The sequence below is a fragment of the Falco rusticolus genome, chromosome 4 (genome assembly GCF_015220075.1).
Source record: "Falco rusticolus isolate bFalRus1 chromosome 4, bFalRus1.pri, whole genome shotgun sequence".
Classification (NCBI taxonomy): domain Eukaryota; kingdom Metazoa; phylum Chordata; class Aves; order Falconiformes; family Falconidae; genus Falco; species Falco rusticolus.
The window spans coordinates 45,627,470-45,649,783 of NC_051190.1; the positions used below are offsets into that span (position 1 = coordinate 45,627,470).

Consider the following 22,314-nt stretch of genomic DNA (forward strand, 5'->3'; position numbering starts at 1 on the left):
CCGCTCGGGAGCGCAGCTACAGCGCCGCCCCGTGGCCGGGTGGGGGAGTGCCGCCCGGCGGGGCGCAGCCCCTTTAAGAGCCCCGCCACAGCCGGGGCGGTGCGAGGTGATTTAAAGGGGCCGCAGCCCCGGTAGCCGCCGAGCCCCGGTTTTAGGGGCTCATCCCGGGGCGGGCCTCCCTGTGGTCCCGCCCCTGTGACGCATTTCCTGCGGGAGGCACGGGCAGGCGAAGGCCCCGGTACCGCCGCCACCGCTGCTGCTGCCGCCGCCCGAGCCGGGGCCATGGTGGTGCTGCGGGGCGGCGCGGGCCCTGAGGAGCCCTACCCGTGAGTGCGGGGACCGGGCGGGCCGCGGGGTGGCTGGGGGGCCCCCCTGCCCGGGGCTTCGGGGCTCCGAGGCTCTGTTCCTGCCTCCCCTCCCGCCCTCGGTTGCCCCCGCGGCCTCCGGGCAGCGCTTGTCCGCGGGCTGGGCCGGGGGGTCCCCAAAGCGCCGCAGCGGGGCTGGGGGGGCGGGGGGCGGCCGCGCTGTCCCGAGAGAGCTTTTGCCCCGTCGACCCGGAGCAGGAAAGTGCCTGGACCCGGAGGCGGCTGTGTCAGAGGCAGGAGGCCGTGATTAGGATAATGGGCTAATTAGTGTTTACCCCGCTGAAGGTCACGGGTGCTCCCTGGGGACACCGGGACTGGAGAGCGTTGTGCTGGGGGGGGGACACACACCTGCTCCCGGGTCCCTTGGGAGACGTGGTGCTGGCAGGCATCTGGGCTGGGGAGGGGGCGGGGGGGCTGGGGCTTGAGCTCTCTGCTCACAGCCTGGGGTGGCTGAGGGTCCAGGATGGGGCTGCTAGGGTCCGTATCCCCGGGAGCCGTGTCCCGGGACCCATACCCCCGGAGCTGGGAGCCGTGTCCCAGGACCTGTGCCCCGGGTGCTGGGAGCTGTGCCGCCGTGCCCCCGGGAGCCAGAAGCCGTGCCCCGGGAGCCTGCGGGACAGCGGTGCCCAGTGGGATTCTCTCCCCGCCAGTGCAGCAGCCCTGCCTGGCAGCGCTGGCTTTGCATTGAGTGTCAGCACAGAGTCCCGCTTCCCAACTGATAAATACCAGGAACTGGTTCAAAACCTGCTGGAAGGGAACAAAGGGCTTCTTGTTTCTTGCCTGGAAAGGAGAAGCGGAGGAGAAGCCACTAAACTGTGTGCTGGGCCCATCTCCGCAGGCTTGGTGCTTGCTCCAGTCCCGGGGGGTGAGCTCTGCTGGGACCCCTCTCTCTCGGCTCCCGGCAGCTGTGGCTTCCACCGGGAGGGATCCCGGTGCTGAAGTTACAGGTACCGGCTGAAAACAGCCTTTCTCAGACGGGCTGCTGGCTCCTGGCAGGGTGCCTGGTGCTGTAAAGCCCAGTTCTGCTGCAGGGCTAAGGTCACCCTCACCTGTGAGTCTCCCAGGCTGGAAATGAATCCAGCGGAGGCGGCAGTGCCAAACGGTGGACGTGGCAGCGCAGGGTGCCAGCCCTGCGAACGTGTGCTGGGCAGGCTCAGCACCACCACAAAGGGCCCTGGAGGCTTCACTGAGCGAGAGGCGTGTGAAGCTCAGCAACTCATCCTGCTGTGGAGGGGCTGGGGCTGCGCCTGCCCTGAGGGTCCAAACCTCGGGGAGGGCTGGGCCGGGGGTCCCAGCAATGCTGGGGGTGCTCCCACCCTGGTGATGCTTGCACAGCTATTTTTTTTAACATTGTTTTCCCCCTATAGCAGAGGCTGGAGGATGAGCCCTTCTCATTGTCCCATTACTGAGTTAGGGCTCCTTTGTCTGTGAAAACGGGGTAAATATTTAGTGCGCGTTGCCTTGGACCCCTTCTCCTTGAAGGGCTTTTTCTGTGGCACAGCCATGGTGGGGCCACGCTGGTGAGCCGTGACAGCTCCTGGCTGTGCCAGCCTCGCAGCTGCTGAGCTTTGTGTACTTCAGCCCTCCGAACTGGGGCCAGCAGTAAGGTGACTCCCTCTATTTTTTTTTTATTTTTTTTTTAAACCACCTTTGTATCAAAACTTGATCCGTGAGCCCTGGTCACCCTTGGTTTGCAGCTTGGGTTACAGGTCCCCACCCATCTGTTAGTCATCGCTGGGGATGCGTGCATCCCTCTTATTTATTCCAAGGCCATCCCTGCTGATGTTTTCTCTCCAGCTGGAAGGGGGAAATGTTGTTCCCCCCCCTCCAGCAGCAGAGGCCCCATCACTGCCCCTGTCTAAGGGAAGGGGGGGGAAAAAAAAAAAATCAAGGCTTTGGCGCTGGGTAAGGTGCTGGCTGCTGTCCCAGGCAGAGCGGGCTGTAATCGGCCGGTGCAGCCCGCTCTGCCCCAGCTGCTGAGGATGGCTGTGCCAGCACCCGATTGTGGTGCCGGGTCTCCCCAAACCCCGGGGTGCTGGGAAGGAGGGGACATGGTGGGGACAGCCGTGCCTGGCAGGCCCTGTGGAAGAGGCGAGACCAGTGCTGCCGTGGCAGGGAGGACATGGCCAGCCTTGCTGCTCGGTGGTGCAGCACCCGTTCCGGCCCTGGCCCTGTGGCCGTGGTGTGTTTTGGTGGTGGTGGTTTCCTTGCCCACCTTCTGATGCACTAAAGGAAACCCACACAAACCGGAGAGGAAGCTGTGATGCAGAGACCTGAGCAAGTGGGCAAAGAACAAGCAAAAGATAATGAAACTTCCCGTCTTTGGTGGAGTTTTAGTGAACTTTGAAACCAAAGCAGTTGTGCTACGTGCCCGGTGAGCTCCTTGCTCATTACTTAGTTTAATTTTCCTATAAAATTGTCTTGAGTTTTATGGTCGTTCCTAAATTGTATGTGTGTCTAAGTCACACCCTGAATATAGAATTGTTATTAACAGAAGCCAGCCACCTCTGGGTGTACCAGGGAGCAGTGCAGCTTTTCTCCCCGGGGTTGTAACTTTACGGCAGCGAAGACTCCCGGTGCTGGGGCCAGCAGGCTGGCAGCCTGGTGCCCACTCCAGGTAGGGCTGGGCTGCCTGGTGTCTGCTCTGGGCCCACCAGCTTATGCCACACACTGGCCACAGCCCTGGAGGATGGAGAACCAGCAAAACCAGCTCTTGCTGGGGCAGAGGAGCGTCCAGCTTGGGGGTGGTGGTGAGGGGCAGCTGCAGCAGCATAACAGTCTGGAGGGAAGAGCCAGCCCAGCCAGTAATTACATGGCCAGGGTGGGTGTTCATGCTGCCCCCAATAATCAGATGATGGGGGGTCCACAGCCGATTGCAGCGTGGCAGGATGGTGCTGGCAGCCCCAGCAGCATGCTCTGGCTGGGCAGTGGCAAGCCTGCGGTGGGGTGCGTGCCCGGCTGCGTGGGGCACCTCTGGGGGCCTCTCCGCAGGAATGAATCCCTGCATTTGGTTTTGCATGCTGGTGGAGTTAATTACCCAGAACGTCTAGCCACTAATGTGCAGCTGCTTTAAACGGACCAAGTCCTAGGAGCAGGTCATGGTTCAGCAGCGTGGCGTGCCGGGAGGCCATTAGCTGTGACCGGAGGGGACGGGGCCGCTGGAGGAGGATGCAGTGCCTGTTGCACTGATGCCGATGCTCTGCCTCTCACGTGTCCCTGCCGTGGGTGCTACCTGTTCACCAAGCCCTGGGGCTCTCCAGGGGGGCTCAGTCCCTTTTGCCATGTGTCCCTGCAGGAGGATTGAGGACTGCCTGCCCCCGCTGGAGGACTCCCCGTCCAAGAGGTTCTCCCCGTCCAAGCGAAAGCAGTATTATATCAACAAGGCCATCCGCAACTCGGACCTCATCCCCAGGGCCAAGGGCCGCAAGAGCCTGCAGAGGCTGGAGAACAGTAAGGACTCGGGGCAGGCTCCGAGTGCTGGCTCTTCCCGGGCTGGGTCTCTTCCCAGGGCAGGCAGCAGCCCCCCCTAAACCCTCTGCTGCATGGCAGGTTGGGGGGGACTGTGGGCGCAGGGCCTTTCAAAGGTGCTGCCTCCTCTCTCAATGGCTTTGCTTTTCCCCCCAAGCCCGCTACCTGATGACTCTTCTGGAGCGAGATGAATGCGGGAGTGACGATGGAGAGCTCACCCACTCTGCCACCCCCAGCATCTTCACTGAAGCCTGTAACAACGAGACCTACATGGAGGTAGGCACAGCTGCCCGCCTGCTCAGGGCTCGCTGGGCACGGCACGTGCAATTCTGGCAGTTTGTGGTGTCTGTACCTCGCTCCTCCATCCCGAGGAGCCCTCTGCCTCGCCAGCCTGAGCTGCTGTGCCCTGGCTCCTGCCTGGTGTTGGAGCTGGGGCTGGTGTCTGTGTGCCCAGCGCCTGGCTGCCACCACCGCACGTGCCGGGGCAGGGGATCAGGTCCCAGGACCCCCTGGTGTTGCAGCCTGTGGGACCAGGGGGTCTCAGGGCAGAACCTCTCATGGAGGATCTGCGCAAACGTGCAGTGTGAGACCCACGTCTTGCTCGGAGCTTGGCCAGGGCAGCTTAATGGGGGCTGCTGCTGCCTCTGGCAGTGCCCACAGCACTGCTGAGTGCCCCAGCGTACAGCGTTGTACCTGCCGAGCGCTGGGTGAGCCGCAGCGCTTCCTCTGAAACAGGCCCCTTGCCAAACCCCTCTTGCTTCACACTGCCCAGCCGGTGTTGCGATACCGGCTTTGTAACCCGGTGTTTTGAAACTCGGCTTCTCTCCTGTTTGATGCTCAGGGCTTTGGCTGCGGAGCAACCTGCACGGTCTGTGTGTGCATGCGCTCTTGGCTTTGCAGAGCTCTCGCTCAAGCCAGGCTTAGGAAGCCTGATGTAGACCTGAGTTTGAGGTGGGATTGCAAGGATGGGCTGTTGTGTTAGCGCTTGGACTCCCAGTAACCGTTAAAAAACTACATTTGTATGTTGGCTCCAAGTGTTACATCTACATCTCCTCGTTACAAGCTGTAACGGATGGTCAGGGTCTGGAGAGACAGGGAGAGACGTTGGCATTGCTGTGGCTTCTGTCCGCTGCAGCCGTGCTCTGCCCAGCCCATTCATCCCCCTCTCCAAGCTGCTATTCCTGCTCTGCCTGGGCTGTCCCTGTGGGTGGGTGGGTGAGGAGGAGGAGGAGGCTCACGAGGTGCCAGGTGGGGCTCTGAGGGTGGCTGTGTGCTGCCGGGTGCTCCCTGGAGACCTCTGTGTTGTCAGATCTGGAATGACTTCGTGAACCGATCAGGAGAAGAGCAAGAGCGAGTCCTGCTCTACCTGGAGGAGGAGGCCCGGAAGAAGCACAAGAGGAAGCTGCCTGTCAAGAACGAAGACAAGTGGAAAGGTGCTGAGAAGGGGACGCTGGGTGGGGAGAGCCGCTCCCTTTCCTCCTTTGCATGCATTTTGGGAAGGGCACTGTTCCCCAGGGGCTGCATCCTGCTCCCTGCACCATCTGCTCATGGCAGGGCCAGGGGATGACTGAGCCGACCCCTCAGGTGCTGCAGCGGGGGAGTTTATGCCCGGCAGACCCCTCCATGGGCCCAGGAGGGTTTGTAGGAGTCAGGAGTGGCTGGGGTGATGGGTACAGGAGCTGTCCCCCAATGGCAGACCCTCAAATCTCCGCGCCTTCCAAACCCTCCTTTGCTGGGGAGAGTGTTGCCGGTCTGGGGGTAGCCTTGTGCACATCCACAAACGCAGGAGGTGGGTGGCCAGCTGGGGTCCTCTGGGGTGACTCAGGGGACGTTGGGCTCCTTCCGGGAGGTGATGCCATATGGGATGTGAGCCATGTCCGAGCCCCTTCTGTCTTCTCTCTGCTGGCTCCAGAGCACCCTGCCTACACGCCCAAGGAGTGCTTCCAGCGCATCAGCCGCCGCCTGCGTGCCACCCTGAAGCGGGGCCGGATCCCCATGGTGAGCTGGGGGCTACGGGGGGTGGCAGGGCTGGGGCAGGCAGGGCTCCAGCTGCCAGCACCCCACGTACAGCTTCATCCCACCTGTGTCCCGAGGGCTGCCCCCTGACCTCGCGCATGGGTGCTGAGCCAGACAAGCGCCGAATTTCAGATGAGCTCCTGGGGAATGTGCTCCAGTTCTCGTATGACCTCTGCAGCGGTGGCTGATTGCAAACAGACATTCAGCTCCCTGTGCAGATGGGTTTTCCTGCCTCAGTTCAGATTTTTCTGGTAGTTACAGGACATTTTTATGTGATTGTTTCCCAGCCTCCGCTCAATGAGCAGCAGGTGATGGGGGGGAAACCCAGCACGTTTGTGCACAGGGGCAGCAGTGGAGCCTTTAGGGTCTTCAGAGTGTCCCACACAAGGCTGTTTGGAGAAGCTCAAATGCATTTTGAAGGGGATAGAACTGCATGAACTGCTGAGCAGACAATCAAGCCTGAACGGAGGGGCGAGCGTGGCCTCGTGCCGCCTGGCTCGGGGAGCCGAGCTGCCACGCGTGGCCCTGCGCTGCCTGCCCAGATGCTTGCTCTCCTGGGCTTCCTGCTCCCTCTTCTCAATGGTGCTGTTTTCCTGCTCTGTTTGTTTTTCTTGCTCTAATTAGAGTCTCTGAAAGCGGCCTCTGCTCCTCCTGCCCGCTGGCTTCTGCTCAATTTGTTCTCAAATGAGACTTACTTCTGCTGCTTGTCTCTGGGGTCATGGTGCTCCGGAGAGCGGCATGGAGCTGATCTTTGACTGTCGGGAGAAAAGGAGATGGGAGGCATGAGGCTTTGCTGGCTGCTGCCGCTCCGAGAGGGACGATGCCAGGCCTTGGCACACCAAGTCCAGAGCTGGCAGAGGCCGGGTTCTTCCCCGCCTCGGGGGCTGGAGAAGGGGAGAAGTCTCCTTTCTTTGTGCCTTCCTGCCATCTCACATCCAGATGGGAGCTGCTGGGCGTCACTCCGGGGGAGTCAGAGGTGCTGTCATGCAGGGGCTGTGCACAACGCTGCCCCCTCCTCGCTGACAGCCCCTCCTCTCCTTGCAGGGGACGCTGGAGGGCCTGGAGGAAGAGCTGCTGGCCTTCTTCTCCGTCACCCCTCACTCAGTCTACACAGCGCTGATGGACAACAGGTACTTCCCCAGCTCGGGCGCTGCCAGTGTCACCGTCCTCCATCACACAGGCTGTTCTGCCTGGGCTCCCTGTGCCCCAGCTGGCCCAGAGACCTCGGCCAGGCTCGGGTCTCTGTCTGGGGGTGCTCACCCGGCCTGGCCCCCGTGGAGCCCCCAAGGAGGGGGTGCACTGGGGGATCCCTGCACAGGGGCTTCTGGCACTTTGTGCTCCCTGCCTCTGATCCTTGGGGGGAACGGGAGCAGGGCGACACTCGGGAGATGCTGGTCTGAGACATCGGCTCTAACCTTGTCCCCCATCTCCCCCAGCTTTGAGCGACTCCTGCTCCATGCGCTCTGCCAGTACATGGACCTCGTCTCTGCCAGTAAGAGCCTCATGTTTTGTTTTTTGTTTTGTTTATGTTTTTCCCTTCCCTTCATTATTATCTCCCCCCTCCAGCTCAGCCTCTTCCTCCCTCCCTCCTCCCAGCCCCACCTTGTGCTGCGGCTCACAGATAACCCTGCCTTTCTGCCTCTGCTGCCTGAAGCTCCCTCGGGAGCCTCCGCTGCGGTCACCCCACTGCACTGGTGGCAGGCTGACGACGTCAGCTGCTGCCGGGGGCTGAAGCCCAGCAGCCAGGGTGATGGCCAGGCCCAGCTCTGCCTGGGGGTGTATTGTTTGCAGCGATGCTGCCCTTGCTCCTCTTGGTTCTGGGTTTGGATGGTGCAAAGCAAGAGGCTGCTGGTGGGGCTCCCTCTCCTGCGGCTGCTGCTTCCTCCCACAGCGAGCTGCCTGCCTGCACCCTGCCTGTGGGCTTCCCTGGAAGGGCTCGTTGCCAAGGCAGAGGAGGGAGAGGCACGGGGCTCTGTCCCTGTGGAGGAGTCTTTGCCGCTGAGCGTTTCATTAGCTGCTTGTGGAAAACAGCATGAGAGCGCTAATGATGTGAAGTGGAGCCCGTGATGCCGGCAGGGATGCTTGGAGCGGGGGGGATAGTTGCCACCTTTGCAGAGCATGGGGAACCAGAGCTCGCTGTGAGCTGCAGGGAGGAGGGGGAGGTAGCTGGGTTGGGGGCAAAATGTTTGGGACCCGTGGCAGGGGAACAGGGCCATGCTAACCGCTCCCTCTCACCCCCAGGTTCGGACATCGAAGGGAAACGTCAGATGAAAGTGAGCAACAAACACCGCGTCTTCCTGCCCCCCGAGCTCCTGCTCTCAGACTACCTGGGGCAGATGAGCTGATACCCCCGAGGGACACCCTGCCCCTCGCTTGGTGCACTGAAGGCTTCCTTCATCTGCTCCTGGCCTCTCCCAGCCCCCTCATCCCCTGGGATCAGGCCCACCGCCCACCTCTCCTCTTGCCCGAGCCGGGCATGGTACACACCAGCTCCGCACACCGTGCCCCCCCCCGCCCCCGAGGGCTTTGTCCCTCCCCCTACTCCAGGAGCAGATGCTTGATGGTGCAGAGCCAGGGGTGGCTCTCGGGGCAGCCTGCGCTCCCCTCAGGGTGCTGGGACTGATGCCAGCGTGGCTCTGCCAGATGTCACCGTGCTCTGGCTGCGAGGTGTGGGTGAAGCAGGTGCCGATCTGCCGTGCTTGCCCTGCTCCCCGAGCTGCAGCGCTGCTTCCTGGCCGGAGCTGCTCTCCCTGGAACTGTTTGTGTGTCTATTTATAGCCCAGGTGCTTTTTAAAAATAATCGGGCGGGGCCAGACCCACCTCTGGCACTGATGCTGGGGGGGTGGTTTTGGTCCAGATTTTTCTGTGGTGAAACAGCTCCTCGCGGGTGCTGAGCAAATGCTGAGCGAGCGGAAGAGCCTGGGGGCCATCCCGTTCCCGGGGTGGGGGTGGTGGGGGGTGGTGTTGCTTTGTTCAGCACCCCCAGCCCTGCGCCCATGATGGGGTGTTTCATGGTGGGGGGCTCAGCCCCCTGGGGCAGGGTGCAGCGTGGGGAGCTCCGTGCTCCAGGCTCCCCGGGGGCTCTCGCCCAGCTGTTTGGGCGGCACCCCACTCCCTGCCTCGCGGACCTGCCTGCACCACAGGGTGCCGAGCAGTTTTTAAATGTAATATAGCCTGTGTTTTTTATTGTGCGTGTGTATTTACGTGTGTGTGTGTGCTGGAGGAGCGCAGCCCAGCCTGCTGGGGCCCTGTGCTTCTGCTGCGTGCCCGTGGGGATAGACGGGGCAGTTGGTGGGTCTCTGTGTCCCCCAAGCATGTCAAGGGCTGCTCACAGGGGTCTGCTGCGGCGCTGGACCCCCTGCCTGGGTCAGTGTCTCTGCCCATTGCAGCAGCACCCCTGTTGCCTGCTGAGGGGCTTTGCTGATGGCTCTGGGCTCCCACCCAAGTGTGAAGACACCACAAACTGAGGGGACCCCGGAGCTGGGAGACCCCAGCGCACCCTTGCGCCTTGTTTGCTTGTTCAGGAACAATAAACCACGGTGCCCCCATGCTCTGGCTGTGTGTCTGCGTGGGGAAGGGGGCTCGGGTGGGTGGAGGGCGCGGGGCTCCGGTACCGCCGGCTGGTGCGGGGTGGTCCCCCAAAGGTGGCGGGGAGTGGCAAAAAATATGGAACGCTTCACGAATTTGCGTGTCATCCTTGCGCAGGGGCCATGCTAATCTTCTCTGTATCGTTCCAATTTTAGTATATGTGCTGCCGAAGCGAGCACGAATTACAGTGTCTCTCGGTCAGTATTTAAAGCACCAGAAAAGAAATATTATAAGAACAGGGTGACCATCTTGTTACCTACTGATAACCTATTTTGGGCTCACCTCCAGTGCTTCCTAATCCCCTAGCACTTCATTTCGCTCTGATTGCACCAAAATCTCCAAATCCTTCGTTTATATTTGCGGTCTCTGCCCCAGGTGGTTTCTGGGTAGGGTTCTATGTAAATTAAGCTGTTTACCGGCACCGCCCCACTGCCAGCTCTGAGGCCCCCGGCCCGGGCTGCCCGCGGCGGTGCCTGATTGCGCGGGGCGGGGCGCAGGCGCGTGGCAGGCAGCCCGCAGGGGCGTGGCGGGGTCCTGGCGGCGGGAGGCGGCGCGGGCCGGTGAGTGCGCCCGCTCCCGCTTCGGTGCGATCGTCCCCCGTCGTGGGGGGCCGGGTGGCCGTGTCGTCCCCCTCCGTCACCCGCCGTGTGGCTGGTACCCGGTGGGCAGCCCCCTCTGCTCCCCACAACACCCCGCGGCCCGGTGGCGCCGGTGCCCGCCTCGCCCCTGCGGCAGGCCCGGCGCCACCGGGCCGCGGGGGGCTCGGCTCGGTGCGGGGCCTGTCCCCACCCGTGTCCTGGGGGCTGTGCCCCCCCCGCACCCCACCCCTGGGGCTGGGGTCCCCGCTGGCTCCTCGGCAGCGCGGGGCTGATGCCATCTCCCCGACCGGGTGCGGCGGGGCCTGGGTGGGCGGGTCTCGGTGGGGCAGCCGGTGTCACCGGGCCTCTGCCCGCACCTGCGAGTTGCGGAACTGGCTCTTTCTTACTTCCAGGGGGGAGCGAGCGCCTCTTCCCTCCCTACGGGGTCCCAGGGCCAGCAGAGCCCCGGGGCTCCTCGGTGGCGGCACAATGGACTTGGCCTATGTCTGCGAGTGGGAGAAAAAGCCGAAAAGCAACCACTGCCCTTCCATCCCCTTAGTGTGTGCGTGGTCCTGCCGGAACCTCATCGCCTTCACCACAGACCTCAGAAATGAGGAGGAAAAAGGTACGGCGTGCTTGTGGAAGAAGGTTGGCTAACAGCTCCTGGAAACTCCTGATGTGTTCAGGCAAGTCCTGCCCTCAGGAACTGCTGGGCCAGGTGGCCCGTGCTCTGCTTTGACCCAAAAATCTCTCCGCTGCACTAATCAACACAGGAAACTTGCGCTTTTCCTTCCATTTCTTAGAGTTAATGGGTGTTTTGTGCACTGGGGAGCAGTTCTCAATCTGCTAAACAAGGACAAGCTCTGCCTTGGTAATTGGTGCCTCACCTGATGACAAGCAGTTATTATCCTTCCCAGAATCATTTGATGTCAAAATATTTTATGTCTTCCCCCGCTCAGCTGAGGCTCTGTGGGTTTAGAAAGGCCAGCTGGGTAGCTGGTAAGGAGGGACGGTGATTCCCTTCTCTTTTCATGCAGATCTCACGCATATGGTCCATATCATTGACACTGAGCATCCGTGGGATGTCTATTCCGTTAACTCTGGCCATGCTGAAGTCATCACTTGTTTGGAGTGGGATCAGTCAGGTGAGCTTGGATCCCTTCTTGTTATCCCTGTGTCGCATCATTCATGTGCACGCATTTCCTGAAATGATGGTATACCGTTTGTCGTGAAGAGGGAGTTTATCCATCGCGTCGCAGCCATGAATTGGCAGTCTCCATTCAAACTGCACCGGGGTGGTTTGATTTCTCAGTTGATTTTTTTGGCTGTACCCCCTGGTTTTTACAAGGTGCTGTTGTCACAGGCTCCAGGCTGCTCTCGGCAGATGCGGACGGCCACATCAAGTGCTGGAGCATGACCGATCACTTGGCTAACAGCTGGGAGAACACCGTGGGCAGTATGGTGGAAGGGGACCCAGTTGTGGCCCTGTCTTGGCTGCACAATGGCGTGAAGCTGGCTCTGCACGTGGAAAAGGTTTGTCGCAGCTCTCCAGGGGATTCAGTCAGGAAGGCTGGCTCAGGTCCCTAGCAAAGGACTTGGGAAGCCTCTGTCTGTGTTCTGCTCTGCTCTGGGCTTCCTCTGTGGCATCAGGCAAGTTGAGCAGTGGAGTTTTTCCAGTCAGAAAAGTCAGATTCCTAGCTCCTGCTGAATTTCAACAGGGGTTGGACCCCTTGTTTCTCCTAGTGCTTTAAACATGTCTTACTTAGTCTGATGTTTCAGTTTCCTTGGCTGTAAAATAGAGATAAATGCATTTCTTTGCCTGCTAGTAGTAATTGAGAAGAAATGTGTTTGAGGTCCTGAGGTTTGATCCAGGGATTTGGGAATGAGAGCCATATGCATACGGAGATAAGCTGCTTGTTTAGAAATGTGCCCAATTCTGTCAGACTCTAAAAAGAGCCAAGTCTGCCAAGCAGAAGTTGCCTACTTACATTTTTTTGACGCATTAACTCGTAGGGTGTGCCTTTCCCTCTGTTTAGTACTGGAGAGCCCGAGGCACAGGGATGTGAAGGGCTGTGCAGCGGGTTGGTGTGGGAGCTGGATTTGGCCACAGAAATGGAGAGAGCTCGAGGCACAGGGGTTTGAAGTGCTGTGCAGCCTTTTGGTGTGGGAGCTGGATTTGGCCACAGAAAGGGAGAGGGGGTGTTGGTCTTCCAGGTTCAGCCCGCTGAGTGCTGTGAGAGCTTTGCTGAGGGACTGGTGTGTTCCTGCTGCTGCCTGGACAGCTGGAACCACTCTGGTGTGGGGGCAGAGAGGCCTCTCCAGGGTCACGTAGCAGAGTTGGGTGCGTGAGTTCAGTGCCCTCATCTGACTCTGTTCAACTCTGCGGACTGTGCTGCAGTGACTTCACGAGGAGAGCTCTGCAGTCGTGAGCACGTTGCAGATATCGGGTGCAAATGTCTTTATGTTGTTGACCTTTGTTTGCAGTCTGGAGCATCGAACTTTGGGGAGAAGTTTTCCAGGGTCAAGTTCTCTCCATCGCTGACGCTGTTTGGTGGGAAGCCCATGGAGGGCTGGATTGCTGTGACCATCAGTGGGCTGGTGACGGTTTCTCTCCTCAAGCCCAATGGGCAGGTGCTGACATCCACCGAGAGCCTGTGCCGCCTCCGATGTCGCGTTGCCTTGGCAGACGTCGCCTTCACTGGTGGGGGGAACATTGTGGTGGCCACATCGGATGGTAGCAGCACCTCCCCTGTCCAGTTCTACAAAGTCTGCGTCAGTGTGGTGAATGAGAAATGCAAAATAGACACTGAAATCCTGCCTTCTCTCTTTATGCGCTGCACCACGGACCCTGCCCGCAAAGACAAATACCCAGCAATCACTCACCTGAAATTCCTTGCGCGGGACATGTCAGAGCAGGTGAGCATCTGCTGTTTTTAAGCAAGTAGGAGTTAAAGGAACAGCAGATAAATAGCCGTTTGCTCCACCTTTGGCTTCCCCACATGGCTCTGGATATGAACAATTGTGTCCTGCAATGCCCTTTGTGTGTCTGGAAGCGCTGCTAGTTGAGCTTCACTGTCAAGCAGGCTGCACTTAAAAGGTCTGCGGGTCTAATGGCTGAGCCCTCCAGTTCGCCCCGTCCTTCGTTAGCCTGATTATGCTTTGCTTTGTTCATTTTCTGGATCTGGCACTGGTTGTTAGGGGAGCTCTGCAGGGCTGTCCGGGAGGTTCTGGGATGTGACGTCTTTTATCTTTAGGTCTCAGCTTCAAAGCAGCCCCTCTCCAGGACACTTGGAGCTCTTGGTCTGCGTGACTTAATTTAGTAGCTTAACTCTATTTGCCAGGGGATTGATAATTCAGTTCTGGAAAGCTAAAGTGATTCAATGAAGCCTAACCTCTCTTCTCTCGCCTCTGGTTAGGACAGACTGCCTTGTTGGAGAACACAGCGTCTGCTCTGGCTTCAAAGTGGATTCAGTTCCTGCCCTTTCCTTTCCATTTAGTTTGTGCTGTATGTGAACGGCATCAGCAGGTCACAGGCTTGTGAGAAGTGAAATGGCTTGTGATGTGGAGAGGCACAGGCTGTGATAACACGTGGCAGAGCTCTGCCCCTCTCTCCTTCCAGCTGGAGCTAGGGACTTCACCGCCACGTATTGCTGATACAGTCCTCTGGTTTTTACTAGTGGAGTATAAACCAACTGGGAGAAGGAGCCTCAAAACAGAGGGGAGAGGGAGGGTTGGGAAGTGTGATGGGATAGCGTCTTTTCCCTGTTGTAAAGTTTGTGCATGTGGTTGCAGTATGGGTGTCTGCTTGGCAGGTGTTGCTTTGTGCTTCCAACCAAAACAGCAGCATCGTGGAGTGCTGGTCTCTGCGGAAGGAGGGCTTGCCAGTCAATAATATCTTCCAGCAAATCTCTCCTGTGGGTGAGTTTCTGCATCGGATTTTCTTAGAAATGGGAGCCTGGTCTAAGTGAAAACGTAAGACGTTACTGTATATATGGGGTTATCCAGAATCTCATATTTATTTTTCAGGTGTTCTCAGTCACGTGCTCTAATCCATTTGCGTCTTAGGCAACAAATTGCTGGTTACCAGGAAGTGCTTTGATTGTTACTTTCACTCAATAAAAGACATTCTCTATGTTACGCTGTGCAGCCGCTCTTCCCACTGAGAACCAAACAAGCTGAGCCTTCTAAAGGAAAAAGACCATGCAGCAAAGCTAGTTTAATCAACCTATCCAGCCTGCATGTTTTTTCCACCTGATTTCAGATATAACAAAATCAAATGTATGCTGTTTGCTCCAGTGAAATATAAAGGATTATTGTACGTAAGGATTTTTTTAATCACCACCAGCAGAGCCTTCCATCAAAAGAGATTTAGCAAAACAAGTTATTTGCACAGTTCAGAAAAAAACTTAAGGAAATAACACTGGTCTGGTAGAGTGAACAAATAGTCAGTGCTTGATCTGTAATCCCACAGAGTTGGGGAGCGTGGGCAAAAATTGATGGGGGGGGGGGGGATATTGGATTTTCTGATCTCAGGGAGAAGTGTCTCACTCTACTTATTTTTCAAAGTTGGAGACAAGCAGCCCATGATACTGAAATGGCGGATTCTTTCTGCCACTAATGACTTGGATCGGGTTTCGGCTGTGGCTCTGCCAAAGTTGCCTATCTCCCTGACCAATACTGATCTGAAGGTGGCGAATGACACCAAATTCTTCCCTGGGTTGGGTAAGCAGTTTCTGTTGTCTTTCTCCTAAATACGTAGCTTTTGCCTGAAACTTTACCTTCTTCATCTTCTGAACTATAGCTGAAGTGAGAATGTGGAACAAACCATAGGAAATCCTGATAGGAAAGCTTTTAGAGGCTTGGGATCTTCCTCGCCATCCCATGTAATTTCCGTGGAAAGAGGTGTATCTCTGTGAGATGCTGATGTGGCCTCGAGATACAAAGAGGGCTGTGAGCCCACAGCCTTTTGGGTGCTGTCGTGTTGCCACGTGGGCTTTTGGCAGTGCTCACTTCTCTGGACGAGGTCTGCGCCGTACCAGGAGGAGTTGCTTGCTCAGCCTCGGTTGTCTTCTCTCCCCAGGTCTGGCTTTGGCTTTTCACGATGGCAGCGTCCACATTGTCCATCGCCTGTCCTTGCAAATGATGGCTGTCTTCTATGGCTCTTCCTCCCAGCGCCCAGTGGATGAGCAGGCTATCAAAAGGCAGCGAACTGCTGGTCCCCTGGTTCACTTCAAAGCCATGCAGCTCTCCTGGACGTCTCTGGCCTTGGCTGGCATCGATAGTCATGGGAAGGTATTGTGCTCTGTTACGGCGTGGTGGTGTGAGTTGTTCTCATCCAGTCTCTCTCTAAGCGGCGATGGATTGCTTGGAAAAACACTGGGAACGTTGTTGCCAGCCGTGTGATCCATGATAAACAAGAAGAGATGTATCCTTTCACTGCAGGGGTTGTGTCCTTGGGTCAGGAATGAGCTGCCGTTGGCCCCGTGTTGTGTTGTAACTTTGGGAATGTTTTTGAGCCAGTTCTTGATGCAGGTTTTCCTTTGCCTCCTTTCAGCTGAGCATGCTTCGCATCTCCCCTTCCATGGGCCACGTGCTGGACATGAACATGTCCCTCCGTCACTTGCTGTTCCTGTTGGAGTATTGCATGGTGACTGGCTACGACTGGTGGGACATCCTGCTCCACGTCCAACCCAACATGGTCCAGAACCTGGTGGAGAAGCTGCACGAAGAGTATATGCGCCAGAATGCGGCCCTGCAGCAGGTCAGTGGGAGCTCCCTGGCTTACTGCAGAGGGGTCTCGGTGACTGGGAGGAAGGAGGGAGTAGTGACTTCTCAGAAGTTACTGGCTGTGCTGTCTCTGCATACTCAAGCAACACTTGAGGTGTGAAGAACCTCCATTTAAGCAGTGTTCGTTTTCACTGAGATTAATGGGTCTCTACCTGTTGGAAACTTCTGGTGAGATGGTAAGGTCTATTTTTGGCAGGGATTCCGGGAACAGTAGCACCGTTTGTACATGCACAGAACAGAGTTCATGTGCACAGAACGGTGTTCACTGTTCCTGTCATTCATGTGGCAGAAATGGAGAGGAGAGAATAAAGCAGCTTGCTTTAATGAGATTCTCATTCTGCCTTTACTTCTGTATTTTTCCTGGTGTCTCTCTGTCAATCAGGTCCTTTCCACGCGCATTGTTGCCATGAAGGCGTCTCTCTGCAAGCTGTCCTCCAGCACGATAGCCCGTGTGTGTGACTACCACGCGAAGCTCTTCCTCATCGCCATTAGCTGCACCTTGAAGTCACTGCTACGCCCACACTTCCTGAACACCCCGGACAAGAGTCCTGGGGACCGACTCACCGAGATCTGCTCCAAGATCACAGATATAGGTAGTGATCGCTCATAACATCTGCTCATAACAGAACATTTGAGTGTTTTGTATCAGATCATTCCCCTTTTAGGTTTGGTATAAAGCATTGTGGTCTCATAGTAACTCCCTGGGTTTGAGGAAGAGGGAGGTGACTTCTCTTGGCGCTGCAGGGACAGGGTGTGAAGCTTGGATCCATCTTCCTGAGCCAGGAGATGTCTTGCTTCTGTTTCAGACATCGACAAGGTGATGATTAACCTGAAGACAGAAGAATTTGTCTTGGAGATGACTACGTTGCAGTCCCTGCAGCAGCTCATCCAGTGGGTGGGAGATTTTGTGCTCTACCTGCTGGCCAGCCTTCCTAACCAGGTGAGAGCCTGGGGTCCTGAGAGGAGCAAAAAAAAAAGAAAAATTCTGTGTGCAGTGTTCGGGTAGCTTTAGCCAAGTCACACACCACCCTGGTGTTCCTGTCGAAACAGGCACTTGGCAGAAGAGTGTAAGAAACAGCAGAAAACCAGAATGGTCCTTTCTGTGCCCATCTGGAGGCAGTGCTGCAGCGACTGGCGGCTGCATTCAGAGTGACTCATTTAAACTTTTGATGAACCTCTGTGCCTCTGACCTCCACAGCATCCCCTGGTAGTGAGTGCCACAGGCTGTGTAGTGCTTGGAAAAAAAAAAAAATTGTCTGAAAAGGGAGCAGTAAGCTGCATGTAAATCCCAATCTCAGCCGGTGGTTTTTTTTAATTTTTTTTTCCCTCTGCAGGGTTCCCCTGTGCGGCCAGGACACAGCTTCCTGCGGGATGGAGCATCCCTGGGCATGTTCAGGGAGCTGATGGTGGTGATCCGTATTTGGGGACTGTTGAAGCCAAGCTGCCTCCCCGTCTACACAGCGACCTCCGACACACAGGACAGCATGTCCCTCCTCTTCAGGCTCTTAACTAAACTCTGGCTGTGTTGTAAGTGTTTGCCAGTTTCCCCAAACAAAAGAATCCTTCCTTAATGTGGATTGTGCATGAAAGGAGTAATTGCAGGGCTAACTTCTGAGTGGGTCTGTACTCTTTAGAAAGGGCAAGTACAGCTGCCAAGTTAATTGTTTTCCGTGCTGCGTTGGCGGATGGAGGAGGAAACTGCGCTCAGTTCGCTTGATCTATAAATGAGAAATTTAAAGATCATGCTGGTGCTCTCTCTTTGCTTCATTTTCCATGCAGGTCGTGAGGAAAATCACATAACAGAGCCAGATGATACCCTGATAGATGAATGTTGCCTCCTGCCCAGCCAGTTGCTCATTCCCAATATCGATTGGTTGCCCATCAATGACGGCATTATCAGCAAGTTGCAGAACAAACAGCTTGTCCGGCTGCAGTTTGGAAAAGCTCCTGGGCTCGTTGGTCACACTGTCTCTTCCCAGTTTGATGCCTTTGTCAGGTACAGAGACCTGAAACGAGGGTGTGGTGTGGTGAGGAGAGGGTGTTGGGAGGCTTTGGGATCTCTTTGCAGCTCTGAGAGGTCGGTGGGTTTGGGACGCTTGTGTTTTTTGACTTGTCTGACCCAAGAGCAGTTTGTCCTCTCCGCTTGAATTCACTTCTTAGCTTGCGATGGGCTGGGAATTTAAAGTATCAAAAAGAGATGGCAAGTGGAGGGGAGGAAAAAAAAAAAAAGTGCTAGTTTGTGTCATGTCAGCATGGCCTCCAGTCGCATGGTACTTGATGGACAAGATAGTCAAAGCCCACATCATGTTGGCCACTGAAATGCAGCTCACTGTCCTGGAAGCAGCTTTTAGGAAGCGATATTCTAGAAAAGTTCCCATTCTTTTTCCTACCCAGGGCACCTGGACAGCCCAAAATTGATCATCTGAGGCGGCTTCATCTAGGAGCGTACCCAACAGAGGAATGCAAGTCCTGTACCAGGTAAGTGCTTGAGCGTAATCCCTTTGGGGCAGGGGAGGTCTTGGCAGAAACTCACCTTGTTCTTTTTGTCATTCAAAAGCTCTTGCAGTCTCCGTTTACCATCCTAGCTGGTATCCCAGTAACATTTCGTGTTAATCCTGTCTGCAGGAGGAAATGCTGCTTCTGTAATAAGAGGCACGACTCTTGCATCAGAAGAAAAACATTGTGGTTGTGTTTAAGGCACAGAAGACCGAGATCCTTAAAATGTTTGTTGAAGAGCAGCGTCCTTGAGTTGAGATCGCTGCTGCTGTATTGTTGCAGCATGGCTGTTAGATTAAAAATCTTATTACTTTGCCTGCTGCAAAAGTAACCTCAGCTCTGAGAATTAGCTACATTCATCGTTACCGGTGATTGAATTGCATTTCATCTAAGGGCTGAATTGTGCATCATGGAATAAATACGATACTGCTATAAGAGAAAAATGTGAGCGCGGTCAGGCTGCGCAGGTAAACGGAGACCAGAGTTTGGCCTGCAGGAGTCTTTGTTAGTGATGAGAGATCCCCGGCTTGTTTTGCAGGTCTGGTCTTTAAATAAAATTACCTGTGTTGTCGGACAGGAGCTGGTGAGAGGAAATAAACGCAGTATCCGTGGTGCCATTTTTGGGTTGCCTTTCAAACTAGGCTTGCATTTTCAGTCCCTTTGTGCTGTCCTCTTCATCCACCCTCAGAAAAGAGCCTGGATTTCAAAATAATGGTGCAGGGAGAAACCATCCATCTAATCATGTGATTGAATTAGCTTTAATTATTGGTTTTAATAGAAAGTCCCTGTAGCAGATCATTTTTACAAGATGGCTGTCTGCTGTTTTATGTATAAATAGCAGCTGGGGCCTGTTGTCTTGAAGACAGCCTTCTGTTCCAAGATAACCTCTCTTCATTTAAGATAATTGCCTGCATGGTTTCAGCTGGTTTTTAGTGCTCACAAACATCACCTGCAAATGACAAAAGCTGGTTTCCTCCTCGTATTCCTTGCTCCCTGTACGATCTGTACAGATGCCCCAGCAGTGCTGGCTTTTTTTCCCTGCGCTTCTGCGTCTCCTGGGCCTGGCTGCACTTCTCTCTTCCCAGGTGCGGCTGTGTTACGATGCTGAAATCGCCGAACAAAGTCACCGCGGTGAAACAGTGGGAGCAGCGCTGGATCAAAAACTGCTTGTGTGGGGGGCTGTGGAGGAGGATGCCCCTCAGCTATTCCTGAGCACACCTGTGGGCCCAGAGGGAACAGTGGGTGCCAGGCAGAAGAGCTGCTTGGGGTTTCCTTCCTCGGAGGTGTTTGGGGCAGAGGGGTGACAGCTCTTCTCCGGAGCGGCTGGGGAGCACCATCCTGATGCTGCCTGTGAGGTGGCACCGAGCGGCTAGTCACAGCGCTGCCGCTTTCCTTGCAATGATCTTTCTGCTGTAAAAAAAGAGGGGAGGGAGCTCTTCCTCTTTCCCAGGGAAGAGCTGGAAGGGAATGCCGGCGGCTTCCCCGTCATGTCTGGGGACCGAGGGCCTGGGAGGAGAGCGCAGTCTGGGCTGAGCAGTGGGCACAAGCCCCTTCCTGGGCAGAGAGTGGTGACCGGTGGTGGCGGGGGCTGAACGAAGTCCCTGGTGGAAGGGGAGCACAGAGCCGGTACCTCCTGTTTGTCCTTTGCCGCAGGCTGCTCGGGAAGCGCAGCGTGGGCTGGTTACTCTCCCTTTCCCTGTGCTTCTCTGTCCCTTGAGTAAACTCGCCCCTCTGATGGGAGGCTTCGCCATCATACCTGTCTGTGTTTTAACAGAGCAATTTCTTCCCCCTCCAGCAGAGCAGGAGCACGAGAAGCCTCGCTGCCTGGAGCGAACCCCTCTGGCTCTCGCTGAACCAGCAGCTTTTTTGTAAATAAAATTTCCCTTGATTTTGTACAGAACGTTTGGTTTGTTTTCAAAACCGCAGCGGTCTTTCATGTGACGGGTCATACAGCACGTGGCCAGGGCAGTTGATGCACGAGGAGTAAAGAAGCAGGAAAGCCCCATTAACCGCCTGCCTGTTAGGAAAGGAGCAACCGTCATTTGCAAAACTGGAAGGGGAAATTAATGTTTTCAGGCTTCTGGGAGGTTATTATAGACACAAGAGGAGAAAACATAAGAGTCCTTAGGGTGGTTGTAAGGCTGTAGCTTCAGGTAAAGCCAAACGCTTCAGCATGTTTGAGGAAGAGCATTCCTGGTGCGCAGCTCCGTGCTGCTCCCGAGGTCAGGTGAAAACCCTGTCAACTTTTTGCCCTTGTTCAGCGCTCAGCTACTGCTTCACTGTGCACTTTTATCCGCTAGAAATCGCAAATTAACGATGCCAACGTCGCATCTGCTGAACACGTAGCCCCGGTGCGTGACCTGGGTGCGCTTGCTCTGCTTCCTAAGGCTCTTCAGTCCTTAGGGTGGGCTTTTCATCACACGAGGAGAGCCCCCGAGCCTCCCACCCTCCCAGCGAGCGGGGTGTAGTGGCGTGCTGCGCAGCAGGGCCTCGGGGCTCCCAGCTGCCAGAAGACACTTGGAGCTGCTGCTCTGGACTTGCCCGGCTGCGTGGGAAGCCCCGGGGCGGGGGGACCTGCCCGCTGGATGCCCAGCCGGGGCAGGCAGCTGCCCGCTGGCGGGGGAGCTGCTGGGGAAGATCTGCCCTGTGCTTCTGCTGGGATCAAACCAGGCTGAGAGCGCTCAGCACCTTTCCAGAATCAGACCTAAACAGCCGTGTGCTTTGACAGAGTGCAGTGGAGATGCTTGGAGCTGAGCTGTGGCTTGGCCAAATTGCTGCCCAGCCAGACAACTGGGCGTCCCTGGAGACCACGTAAGGGGGGGGACAAGCCAGGTCCTACGTGTTCCTTTCCCTCTGGAGCTGCATTTTCATTTATTAGTGAAAAGTTGAGCTGATGGCAAAGTGCTCGTCTCTCGGCTCCATTTAATGCTTTGCTGTATTGAGCTGGTCTCTGCCTCGCTGTTCTGTGGTAATTAAGGAAAATGAAATGGCTAATTAGGAAACTACAACTTCTTGTTAAGGCTCTTTCCCCTGTAACTAAAACTGTAATCAGCTTGGGCCCTTGGTAGTCTCCTTTTGCTCAGAGACCAGGTTTGGGGTTATTAAATGGTTGATCGCTGCTGCTCGCTGTTTGCACCGAGGTGGGACCACGGAGGTGGGACCGCTCGGCAGGAGGATGGATGGTGAAGCCCTGCAGCTGGCAGCGGAGCTTTAAAGGAGGGTCTTAAAGCCCAGAACCACTTTCTCCTTCATCTGTGCCACAAGGGCCATCTGCCCGTACGCCCCTCACTCCTGCCGTGTGGCCATTGCTTCTTGTCAGACTCTGCCCCGCTCCCAGGACGGGGATGCTGCATCCCAGGGGATGCTGAAGGGTCTCGCAATGCACTGCCGTGCTGCTGCTGCCCTGCTCTGATCCTTTGTGCCTTCGCCCCGGTCCTGCTCCCTCTAAGGGCTGGGGCACCCCCATCTACGGGGGACAAGGGGCTCCTCTGCACCAAGGTCTGGCACTGCCACCGCAGGGGACACGGGACAAGGACTGGGGCTCCCGGGCCTGGAGGGGGGGTCTTGCAGGCCAGGCTACGGCTGGAGGATGGGGGCTCAGCCTCACCCCTGCCCCTCCTGAACACCAGCACAGGTGTCTCCCATCTCCCTGCCTTTGCCTTTCCACGTGGCCCTGGCACAGGGATCGAGGGTCCTGGCACGGATCCTGCCCCGCTGGGGGAGCCGGTGCTGCTCTCCGCCTTATCAGCCTTTTGCAGATTCTGCTTCAACAAATATTCGCACAATGACCCTGCGGGAGGTTCCCAGCTTCAGACCTTATCGCCCCACAGCTGTGCCGCAGGATGTGTCCCCTGCTCCCACCGAGGCACCAGGACCCGACTGGGGGTGCTCAGCTGTGGGGTAGGGGGATGGGAGTGGGGCCTGGAGGGGTGCTGGGGGCTTGGCGGAGGCTATGTGCCCCTTGAGGAGAGCCCACCCTGGGGCAGAGCCGGTGCCAAGCGCTCACAGCAGCGAGT

General features: G+C 56.7%; 2 protein-coding genes and 1 non-coding gene across 6 annotated transcripts; 2 read left to right on the forward strand and 1 right to left on the reverse strand.

Annotated features, from left to right (window-relative positions):
* The first annotated feature begins 176 nt into the window (after positions 1 to 176).
* Positions 177 to 9,398, forward strand: R3HDM4 (R3H domain containing 4). The gene is made up of 8 exons (XM_037385807.1): positions 177 to 326; positions 3,661 to 3,815; positions 3,991 to 4,109; positions 5,143 to 5,266; positions 5,746 to 5,831; positions 6,894 to 6,979; positions 7,286 to 7,341; positions 8,091 to 9,398. The coding sequence occupies exons 1-8, from the start codon at positions 283 to 285 to the stop codon at positions 8,192 to 8,194; spliced, it is 774 nt and encodes a 257-aa protein (XP_037241704.1). The 5' UTR covers positions 177 to 282; the 3' UTR covers positions 8,195 to 9,398.
* A 111-nt stretch (positions 9,399 to 9,509) lies between these two features.
* LOC119147932 lies at positions 9,510 to 9,616 on the reverse strand. Its single transcript, XR_005104244.1, has one exon. It is a non-coding gene; the product is annotated as a U6 spliceosomal RNA (small nuclear RNA).
* Positions 9,617 to 9,971: 355 nt separating this feature from the next.
* On the forward strand, positions 9,972 to 20,198 carry MED16 (mediator complex subunit 16). 4 transcript variants are annotated; one of them, XM_037385565.1, is made up of 15 exons: positions 9,972 to 9,997; positions 10,429 to 10,640; positions 11,053 to 11,160; positions 11,379 to 11,548; positions 12,500 to 12,931; positions 13,828 to 13,933; positions 14,582 to 14,737; positions 15,096 to 15,307; positions 15,570 to 15,776; positions 16,185 to 16,395; positions 16,609 to 16,742; positions 17,137 to 17,329; positions 17,582 to 17,798; positions 18,197 to 18,280; positions 19,384 to 20,198. In XM_037385565.1, exons 2-15 carry the CDS (start codon positions 10,505 to 10,507, stop codon positions 19,508 to 19,510), a joined length of 2,493 nt encoding a protein of 830 aa, XP_037241462.1. In that variant the 5' UTR covers positions 9,972 to 9,997; positions 10,429 to 10,504; the 3' UTR covers positions 19,511 to 20,198. The 4 variants fall into 4 exon arrangements, with proteins under 4 accessions (XP_037241462.1, XP_037241461.1, XP_037241464.1 ...); XM_037385564.1 differs by having other exon boundaries at positions 9,995 to 10,098; XM_037385567.1 differs by lacking the exon at positions 9,972 to 9,997 and adding an exon at positions 10,024 to 10,091.
* Positions 20,199 to 22,314: the final 2,116 nt, after the last annotated feature.